At 46.5% G+C, this 11,375-nt stretch overlaps 1 protein-coding gene across 1 annotated transcript; it reads left to right on the forward strand.

The window, feature by feature from the left end:
* Positions 1-333: 333 nt before the first annotated feature.
* LOC109787011 (uncharacterized) lies at positions 334-1,180 on the forward strand. The gene is made up of 2 exons (XM_020345571.1): positions 334-757; positions 915-1,180. Exons 1-2 carry the CDS (start codon positions 334-336, stop codon positions 1,178-1,180), a joined length of 690 nt encoding a protein of 229 aa, XP_020201160.1.
* Positions 1,181-11,375: the final 10,195 nt, after the last annotated feature.

Genomic DNA, 11,375 nt, shown 5'->3' on the forward strand with positions numbered 1-11,375 from the left:
AGATGAATTATGTAAAGCTATGTTTACTTTAAAGTATATTCAGTGTTCTATCTTTTGGCCCATGTACCTCCATTTCCAAAAAAAAATCTTTTGGCCCATGTACTAGAATAGAGAATTCTCTTAGAGAGCCTGTCAAGGTAAAAGTAACAGTTATCTTGCTTCTTAAAATATGCAAGCTTCTTTGCTTATGGTTGTTTTCCTTGCTAGTTTCTGGTTTCTTTTCCCCTTCACGGTGAAATGTCGGATAGATGGATATAGCTTCAGCTTCTTTTTGTTCATGCACCACTCTTCATTAATCATTGCTCACACATTTTTACTATTTCAGGCCATACAATGACTATAGTAGATTTCATAGAGCTGAGTGATGATAATATTATTGACGTGAGCAGCGATGAGGAGACTGTTCAACAGGATCAAATTTCAACTCAAGACCGGACGACGTTGCTTGATAAGCAGACTAGTGAAGGTAGCCAAGATGTGCCTGCTGTGTTTGTTGCAGCTAGTGAAGGAAGCCAAGAGGCTTCTAAGTGCGGACGTGCCACCGCATCGTCCATGCTTACGGAGAAAGCACCTTTTGTTGCAGCTAGTGGAGGAAGCCGAGATGTGCAGGCTGCGTTTGTTGCAGCTAGTGAAGGGAGGCAAGATGCTGCTGAGTCTGGAAATGCTTTGGAAGCTACCCCATTGCCCTTCGTTACCGAAAAAGCACCTCTTGATACGGCTATATCACCGAACTGTCATCGCTCTCCAACATCAGTCAGCATCATTCCCCAGTAAAATCAGCTCTAACCCTTTGTCATTACAGTTGTGTGTTTATCATGCGAACAATCCATTCAAGCAAGAATTGCAACAAATTCCTATTATTTGAAGTTTAACAGTGGTCTTCCTGAAAAAATGTTAACGTTGATCTGCTGCAGGCCCAACTTCCACCACTCCAAAAGCTCTCACTTCTGAAGGTGGGGACGCAGAGTCAGTGAGAGTGAAGAGGAAATATCGTAAGAAGAACTACCATACCGACACTCCTAGGAAAAGTCCTAGGCTTATAAAGATTGGCACCAGTCCTGTGGAAGAGCCGGCAGCCGACCACAAGAGGTCTCGCACGATCGAGCCAGCAGAGGAATCAGTTGCCTCTACCTTCAAGGCAGGAGCTGCGAAGCCCCTCTGTACCGACATCGTAAACTAGCTGTAGTTGACTGAATGTGTTACCGTGTTGCTGTAGACTTGTCTAATTTATGGAACCATCGTTGTTGCATCTGTAGTGGGGGGGGGGGGGGGGGGGGGGGATTCAGAGCTCATGTTGTTTTTCCATTGTATTCATCGAGAATGTAAGTTGTGGATGAACCTGAAGAAGGCATAGCAGCTGCTGTTATTTGGGGGCGTAGAAAACTTCTTCTTCTTTTTTTAGATAAAAGGCATGCGCCCGACTTTATAAATAAAGCCACCAGGCAGAGTCACATCACAGCCCCCAGAACAACACATAAGCCGAGCAGAACAGAGTTAAGAAGTGCGAGTACATGGCAACCAGCCAAACATGGCACGCAGGCCAGCAAAGAGTCCAAAAGAACCAGAAATTAAGCCATCCTCCTAGAGCGCCGCAACAAGGAAGACGCCGTAGATCTCATCTTAGATAACATGTCGTCGAAAGCCTCTAGGTCCCCTTCCTTAGACAATGATCTCCACTGCTGCAAAAAGACATTGGGTTTAAATAAGCAATTCACAGGGTTAGCCGGGAAAATGTGTTCGATAGTGAACTTGTTTCTAGTAGTCCACAGCGACCAACAGATCGCTGCCCAGCCAACCCAGAATACCCTCTTAGACCGGCCAGCTAAAGTATTAACACAACGCCACAAATCCTCAAAAGAGGATGGATGCCAATTAACATGAAGCCAAAGTCTAATGCAACTCCAGAGGAATTTAGCCAAAGAGCAATGAAAAAATATATGCTCGGTGTTTTCAAGAGCCCCACAAAGCGCACATCTATCAGAGCCCGGCCCGTTTCTCTTCCTAATTTGATCGGCCGCAGGAAGTTTTCGCCGGAAAGCTTGCCACAGGAAAAAATTTATCTTAGGAGGAATATGAGCTGGCCAGATATCCTTGAATTTAGCTGTGCGGGCACCCGAGATAAGTTTGGAGTAGGCAGATTTAACTGAGAAACGCCCTGAGGCAGTGTGAGGCCAGACCACCGAGTCATCTTCCTCCGAGAGCAAGGGGAAGCAGGCAGTAAGACGTTGCCAATCATCCAACTCCACAGGAGAAAGAGAACGCCGGAAATCAAGGACCCAGTCGTGAGCCGAGAGCTCAGAGATAGAGATCTCGGGATAAGCGCAATACGAGAACAGGGTCGGGTAGGCCACCGCAAGCGTGGTATCCCCTACCCACCAATCTAACCAAAAACGAGTGGATTTACCATTCCGAACTACAAATTTAACAAGGGATTGGAAGATCGGTCGAAGTTTAACGAGCTGGCGCCAAAACTGAGAGCCATCAGAGGAGGAGGCGAACATAGGGCTCGAGGAGGGGAAGTACTTAGCTTTGAGAAGAGATAGCCAGGTGGGACGCTCCTCGAGGAACATAATCTTCCACCACCATTTTATCATGAGGCACTTGTTCATGACCAAAGTATTAATGATGCCTAGGCCCCCCATGCTCTTAGGTCTGCAAATCAGGTCCCACTTAACCATCCTATATTTGCGCTTATTATCAGAGGAGTTCCAGTAGAAAGCACCCCTATGCTTGTCGAAACCAGCGTGAATCCCTCCGGACAAGAGATAGAAGCCCATTAGAAACATCGGAAGGGAGGAGAGGCATGCATTAGAAGGGCAATCTTGCCCGCCTGGGAATTATAATGGCCTCTCCACGGCAAAACTATATTTCCTACTTTAGTCACTGTCGGGGCAAAATCATTAGCCAAGAGCTTGAGAGGGGAGATTGGTAGGCCCAGGTATTTGAGAGGATAAGACCCTAGAGAACAATTGAGAAGATGAGCCACTCTCTGAGCTTCCGTATCAGGCACCCCAGTCACAATAACTTTGCTCTTTGAAAAGTTGATTTTAAGACCCGAAAGCGCTTCGAAGCATAAGAGGAGAAATTTCAGGTTCGTGAGGCTGTCCTCATTAAGTTCAACCATAATAATGGTGTCGTCCGCGTATTGAAGGTGAGTGATGCCATTGGGGATAAGGTGAGAACTAACGGGCGTAATGTGCCCGGCAGTAGCTGCTCGAGAAAGGATATGAGAGAGAGCATCCGCAACAAAATTAAAGAGCAATGGGGACGCCGGATCCCCTTGTCTAAGGCCCCTACCATTAGCAAAGAAATTACTAATCTGACCATTCACCACCACAGCCGTGTGCCCACCCGAGACAAGCTGCATAAGACGGTGAACCACCGCTCCCTCAAAGCCCTTAGCAAGAAGAACTTGGCGAAGGAAATTCCAACTCACCGAGTCATAGGCCTTTTCGAAGTCAAGCTTAAGAACCACAGCCTTAGTGCCCTTGGTCCGCAGGTCATGGACTATCTCATGCAAGCAAAGCACCCCATCCAAAATAAATCTCCCCTTTATGAACGCAGATTGAAAAGGACTAATGACACGATGGGCGATCGGAGAAACCCTAGTTGCCAAACCCTTAGCCGGAATCTTCGCAAAGTTGTTAATTAAAGCAATGGTCCTAAACTGGGAAATCAAGTCAGCACCTTTGACCTTAGGGATGAGAGTGAGTACCGCGTAATTCAGTCTAGAGATGTCAACAGTTCCCAGCCAAAAACCTTGTGTAATAGCCTGAACTAGCGGGGTCTCCCGCGCATTTGCGCGGCTAGAGTTAATTTCTATTGCTTGCACTATAATTATATTTTGGTTGATAATTACATATGTTAAAGAAATAGGTAAAAGATTTCTCATCATGCACAGAGGAAATTTGATTCATTTATTAATTATATTCATTTCAAAAATCAATTGTTTTATGGTCTATTGGCCATTGGAAAAATTAGATGCCTCGAGATTATTAGGTGTCAATTTTAAATTTTCCGCCCTGTCCCTCTAAAATCATTTAGAGCTTGTTTGATTAAAAGAAATTCCCTAGTGGTTTTTAAGGATATGATTGCTTTTATGGGGTCAAATCATTGCCTCAAATCGGAAGCTCATGAGTTCTATGAACTCCTGTGGAGTGGATGTAGCCCACCTATGAGGTCGAGCGGGCTTTATTGTTTAACTGCGATGGTGGACTTGGCTAAACTCGATGGCAGCTGGCAATGTTAATTCGGCCTACCTATGGTACAGAAAATAATTTCCATGTTTTCAGTTTTTGATAATTTTGTAGATGTTTTGTTTTTGAGTTTTCACTGCTTGTTCTCTCTTAGAACTCAGAAGTGTTGGGTAATTTGCATTATTATTTGCAAGGTGGACTACACAACTGGATAGCTGATATTTTTTCCATGAAAAATGGTATGTCATGACTTGCTAATATTTGACATCACGAATATAGCTTATAGATAGGTATATTTGATGTACTAATATATGTTTTTTATTGAGTGCAAACATCTTGTAATCGCAACCCAATATTCAACGTTATTGCTTTATTTTGAGGTGAGATCAGCCCGTATGGTGGTTCGGGCTTCTCATGTCCGTGGATAAATCATGCAACTTTTTTTTGCTTTAGATAAGGTGAATCCCTATTTATTTACTATGAAATTATTTTGATCCAAAGTTTGATTTTCTAAAATGGCTCAAGGTGGTTGATATATTTGGTGCTGTTGTATCTAAAAAATATATAAGTTGTATGGTCCATAGCACAATTTATAGAAGTCTTAGTCGAACAACTATAATTTGAATCTCAAAATTATTGATTTGCTCTTGTACAAAATACACCAGAACCAAATGCAAAAGAAAAAATAAATACGTAACAACAATGAGTGAAATGAGTAATCTCAAATATGTGGATAGATTTGGCACAACATCAAGAATAGCACCATGAACGTGTCAAAGCAATTTACTCCAGCCTCTAGGGGCACAATAGTGTACTCCAAAACATAGGACTAATGGCCATGCTCGCTACTGTGACACATGGATGCCGGAGACTGATCAGTTCAACGTTGTGTAGTTTACTTGTTTCATATGCGTACAGATGGTGTAGTCATCCGGCGAATTGGCGCCAGCTGATATTATTACGTATGTCTTCTTGGGAAATTGATACACTGAACCAAGCTTTATTTCATATGCGTACATATGTCTTCTTTATATTCGAAGTATAGTAATATATATAAAGGTTTCCTGCAAAAAAATATAACGGTAAATTTATATATTTAGAATGTACGAAAACTTACAAATGTCATGCACCACCATAGTCTCTTCTAACATATATAAATAATGGATGCATATTGATGCTCCAAAAATGTAGAAGACTAAAAGTTACTACGTCTTCTATATGTTAATACGAAAAACAAACCTGAACAATTTCAATTTTGGTGCAGATACTTTCAAAGTAATTCAATTAAGAAAGACCTCAAGCACTTCATACAATGCATAGCCAACTGCAATGTAGAGAATGATGCAGATGTCAAAACCCTATCTTTTTCTAGACCCACCGTTAGTAATCAAGGTGATCTGGATGGGTTCCGTACGAAATTGGATGGATTGAGGAACAAATTATGTAAGTTGTGTTTGTGATTACTTGCCTGTTGAGTTCGAAAATCAGTGGCCTTGGATGAACTCAAACCATATCCATGATAGCGGAGCACTTAGTTACCAGTCTGCTATAGCAATTAGCCTTAAAGAAACTCTGGAGTGCAGGCTGCAACACACATACATGTAAGTTGAGAAGATTTTAAAGGTTGGGGAATTAGCAGTTCATGATCAGAGTGTACACTGTAATCGGATAGATTGCAGCAACGAAAAAATTCTAGACAGAGCAAAGAGATGAATCGGAGGAGGATGGAATGCGTGGTAATCCAGCAGTGATGGAGCTACGGACAAAAGATGGACGGGCCAAGCTAAAGAACACACAAAAAAGTATTTAATTCTGAATCAATTCCTTGGTGACTGGCCTTGACCGTAGCTACATATATACAATACAATGAGTAAACCACAAATGCTACTGAATTGGTGATGAGATGAAAAAGTGAAGACCTAGTAAGTGAAAAATTAAGGGAGGAAAAACCGGAACGATTCAAAAAATAGATGGCGTCTGCGAGGTGAATTCACAGAAGGACCTCTTTTACCTTTTGCCTGGTCTGGAGAAGTGGAGCTAGTGCGGCTGGGTCGCTGCTGCTAGCTGCTAGCTGCATGCAGTGGCACGTCCTAGGTGGGTCGGCCGACTTGTCGTGCTGCTGTCCGGGTGTGGCAGTGGCTGATGTGTGCCGGTGGCCGATGGCGACGGCCGACGGCTGCTGCGTGCGGATCAGCCGTGGAGCGGCAGCTGCTGCTTGTGGTCGCGCTCATGTCCAGCTGTATTTTATACCTTTTTCTCTTCCAGCCTTGGTCCAGGTCAGCCCTCACGTAGCTACAGGGACGACTGGTGCGGGAGAGACAAAGGCGTCCGAGAGAGAAAGAGAGACCATGTCGTGGTGTTTGCCGATAGGAAACCTCCTATTGGGAGGCCGTGAGAAAATTGCAGCTGCCTGATTCCAACAATCGGCTGTAGTTGTCCTAATAGGATAGGACATTGCCAATCACTTTTCCTTATTTGCTTACGATCTGAACGTACGTGTCATGTCATCTGTACACAACTATGTTTGTACGTGACAGGTTCAATTGCTTCTACATACCAATTTTTGTATGTAACGTTTATATCTTTAATCTCGGCCCTTGGTATCTAAAAATTAATGGTCAAGATAATCTAATCTGTGTGGATGAACATAATGGCTTGTTTGCCTATTGTCTTAATTATATAATAGATAATAGATGAGGCCTTTTAACTGAGGCCAGAATTGCCGAAAGAGAGGAATGGAGAATCCGTCTGGCCCGTAAGCCGCATTAGAGTTGGCAGATCGAATCGCTTCGAAAATCTCCTCTTCAGAAGGGGGAATCATCAGACTCTCGTTTTCAGAACTCGACACCTGTTCGAGGGGAGACCAAAAGGACGGCGCCAACCTAAAACCCAACTCAGGTTTAGCAGATAGGAGGTTAGAAAAGAAGTGGACCACGTGCCGCATAATCACAGACTGATCAGAGACCCTGACACCCTCGATAAGGAGACTATCAATCAGGCATCTCCGACGTCTACCGTTTGCAATGGCAAAGAAATAGGCCGTGGGCGAGTCACCCTTTAAGGTCCAGTTAATAGTGCCTCTTTGCTTCCAATATACTTCCTCCTGACGATGAATACCCAAAAGAGCCTCTTCAAGACCGTAGCGGATCTGCCATTCGGCCGCGGAGAGGCCTGGATTATCCGCACGAGCATCAAGCACCTCAATTTGAGCAGCCAGCCTAGCTTTGTCCCGCCTTGACTCAGCATAATGGTTTTTAGACCAACCTCTAAGGAATCTACGAAGAAAATAGGAGCATTGATGCCAGTCGTCCATCGGGCCAAAAGATCGGCGGTTAGAAGACAGGAAAACCGAAATCTTTTGCGCAATCAAGTCGGCGAAACCCTCCACTTGGAGCCACGAAGCATCGAACTGAAACCTCGGGAAGGCAACCAAGCGAGTACCATCATCAAGAATCAGGGGGGAGTGATCAGATCCCACTATAGCTAGGGCTCTGAGGCTGACACGGGGAAACAGCGAGTCCCAACTAGGACACACGAAAACCCGATCAAGGACAGAACGTATGGGAGAGGTTTGGCGATTCGTCCAGGTGAAATGGGCCCCAACCCTAGGGATTTCGCGGATAGCCGTGTCCCTAATGAAAGTATTGAAAGCATCGGCCAGTGGCCAAGAAAAATTAGAGGAACTCTTATCCGACGGGTATCGCATCAAGTTGAAATCGCCCCCAATCAAGAGTGGCAGCTGACAGGAATCAATTTTATTACTAAGTTCATCCAGAAAGATATAAGACATAGAATGATCAGCCGGACCATAAACCACCATGATTTCAAGTAAAGAATTAAGGGATCGATGAGAGACCACCGTGCTAGCCCAAAAAATGCCATGATCAAAAGCGACAAAATCAAAAACATCTTTTTTGGTGCCAAGAAGAAGACCACCCGAGTGACCATTAGGGGCCACAAAATTCCAATTGAATCTATCTATCCCAGCAACGGCCGAGAGTTCACTAGGGGAGAAGGAGGGCTTGAGAGTCTCGACAAGGCCAATAAAATCAACATTTTCAGAACGAACCAAGTCTTTAAGCTGGTCCCTGCACCCCCTAGCGCCGAAACCTCTTATGTTCCAAAATAGGGCCTTCATCTGAAGGAAAGGTTTTTGATTCTAAGACTCGACCTGCTCGGAGCCTTGCAGGATTTAGCACGTTTCCCAGCCCCGCGTTTAGATACAGCCGGGGAAGCCTGACTCCTGTCATCTCCCCCCTCATCCCCACCGGCCACAACCAGTGGGGCACTCGGTCCCACCATAGCCTCCTTGGCTTTTGCAATGTCAGCCTGAGCTAATTCATTAGCCCTAATAACACCAAGTAGAAAAGAGGGGGAGCCCAAACTAGCGTCTAAGCAAATGCCCACGTCATCTAATATACTAAGCAAATGTTCATCAGAATGAGACGGCAGCACTAAACGAACAGGAGAATGAACATTGGGGAGAGAGGAGGAGGGGTCTAGGCGCGAACCTAAAGGAGGCAGATCCCGAGCCGCAGTGCGCCGAGCAGCCCGATCAGCCACCCTCTCTCCGCTGTTGGGGACGCGGCCACTTTTACGAGCCGTGGAAGCGGGCGAACGCACTGGCACAGGGCGAACACGGCGGGGAGACTCCGCAGCAGAAGACGGGCCCGAGGCCGTACCCAAGTCAGCATCGAGCCTGCGACAGAGCCCAGCCGCAGACTGCCTTGAATCACCAGACGCCCTGCTCTTAGCAGAGTTGCCATGCTGGACCCAATCTGAGATGTAACCGAACAAAAATAGACTGAAATGTACGACAGCTCTGCCTTGTGAAATTTGCGGAAAAAGTGAGACAGAAGGCTGAAGCTGTAGTTTAGCTCTGTTCAAAGATGAATGTACATTCAGCTGTGAAGTCTATACAGCATCAGTAGTGCTACGTACAAATGCTTGGCTTGCTGTGGTTCTGATAAAAGATGATAGTGCGCTAGGATTTATTTGAATCAATATAAAGTTCTTTTAGAACTATCAAATCCAGGTTGCTCAGAAGAAGAAGAAATCACACAAGATTTGATGCTAACTATGAAGAGAAAAGTGCAGACATGCCATGGCCAGCTAGATATGCATGTAACAGATGTGCAACACACACAAAGATAGCAGCAAGAGTTAGTGAGGGTGCAGAACTTTCTTAAGAAGATTTTCTTCTAGTTAACTCTAAGGGCGTGTTTGGTTGCCGTAGCCAACAATAGTTGTATTGCATAGCCTTCTCAACTAAGCCTGGCTATGCAAATGCAGCCTCAAATGCACCATCTGCATGTTGTTTGGTTGACTGCATGCCCTCTTGCCTGCATGGGCAGAACCACACTGCCTGATGTTTGGTTGCCTGCATGTTAGTGGACAAATCCAAGGCATGGTGTTTGGTTGTATGCAACGCCTGGTGTGTGGTAATCTCTTTGGCTAGTTGGTGAGGTTACCAGCACACTTCGGCACAACCATGTACCACACATCATAAGCAGAGCAGAGTACAAACAGAGGATCAACTACTTAAGAGCATATTTCAGATAAGCAGTACCACACTTCATAACAGTTCTAGGCATAAACCATAAACATAAATAGTTCAAAGCAGACTCAATAGTACTTAGGGAGGCCCCGACCCTACTCCTTGGCGGCGAAGGCTTCGTCGTGCTTCCCGCACTTGTTGACGACCTCAATGCCATCGTCGTCGGAGATGATGACCTTGAGGGTGTCGGGAGTGAGGAGCTTGAACGTCACCATGTAGCCGATCTTGATCTGATGAATGACTGCGTAGGTGGCCCAACCCTGATCCAGGGTCACCCTGCCATTCATCAGCTTCACCCAAGAGCAGTCGGTGTTGTTCCTGAGCTTGAACTCCGTCGGCACCACGACGAAGTGCTTGGTGAAGTCCAGGGGGCATGGGGATGCACTCAAGCTTCGGTGCAAGGATGACCTTGTAGAAGTGAGTTGGGCCATCCTCCTGATGGTAGTGGTCGTAGTTCCGGCGCTTGTTGCTGGGGGGCTCCTCCATGCCCTCGTCGTCGCCACCCTCGGGGGTCTTCGGGTCTTCCTCGGTGGTGGGCGACAGCACAACCTCGCCGGGAATTAGGTGAAGGGGCTGCTTGCCCTTGTTGTCAACGGCCGAGAGCACCTCTATGCCCATCTCATTGCTCTCCTCGATCTGCACACAATTCATGGAGTCAGGCACAGCACAGAGTTCATGGCTTATTGAAGAGCATGTAGTTAAAACGGCATGACTGTCACTCTTCTCCTCCTCACCATCGCCCCTATATTTACTCACCCTGCCGACCACTACTTACCCACCCCCTCTCTTCTCTCACTGTCAACCTTCCTCCTCCCCATCGCCATGAGCTCTAGCTCCAGCTCCAACGCCAACCCCTTCCCTTGGGGTATTGGCTGGAGGGCCTTCTTCCTCAGGTGGTCGGCTGGTGACCGCACCAAGTTCGAGAACACCATGGAGGTGTGCTCGAACTTCGGCTCCATGCCTGACATGCAGAAGGAATCTAATGCAGTGCTCATGAAGGCCACTGCACAAGAGCTGAAGACGCTGATTCCTAACCCAGCGAAGGGCGCGATGGCAGTTGACATCATTCGCTGGGCCATGAATCAGGCCGTCTCCGACGATGCTAAACAGAGGAAGAAGTGGAGCAAGTACAAGAACTACTGGGCTCCTAATGACCGCCGTGCCGCAGTGTACTGGGAGACGACAATCGCGTCGCCGGCAGTCAGCGGTGGGGAGCCTAAGGAGGAGGAAGAACCGGTGCAGATGCCAGCGAGGGCGTTGGAGCTAGGCCGTCCTACCTGGCAGATCGACCTCGACTCCACCGAGGACGACGACGACGACCCGCGCGGCCCGCACGACGATGAAGAAGAAGATGAAGGCCAGCGGCTCGACCCGCCGCTCCGCACGCCGGTGACGGACGCCGCGGTGAGCCGGTGTCCGTTGTGTACCCCCAATCCCCCTTCTGCATCCACATCTACCTCTATTCCGATCTTGCATGAACTAGTTTGAAGTACTATGAACTCGTATGAACTCGTATGAACTAGTATGAACTACCTCTACATGCTTATCTACCTCTATTCCCCATTCCCCCCGCCGTGGATCGAATCTATTGCCGGATCGAACGGGAAAAAGTTTTGCATGTC

This window comes from Aegilops tauschii, chromosome 3 (assembly GCF_002575655.3).
Source record: "Aegilops tauschii subsp. strangulata cultivar AL8/78 chromosome 3, Aet v6.0, whole genome shotgun sequence".
Classification (NCBI taxonomy): Eukaryota; Viridiplantae; Streptophyta; class Magnoliopsida; order Poales; family Poaceae; genus Aegilops; species Aegilops tauschii.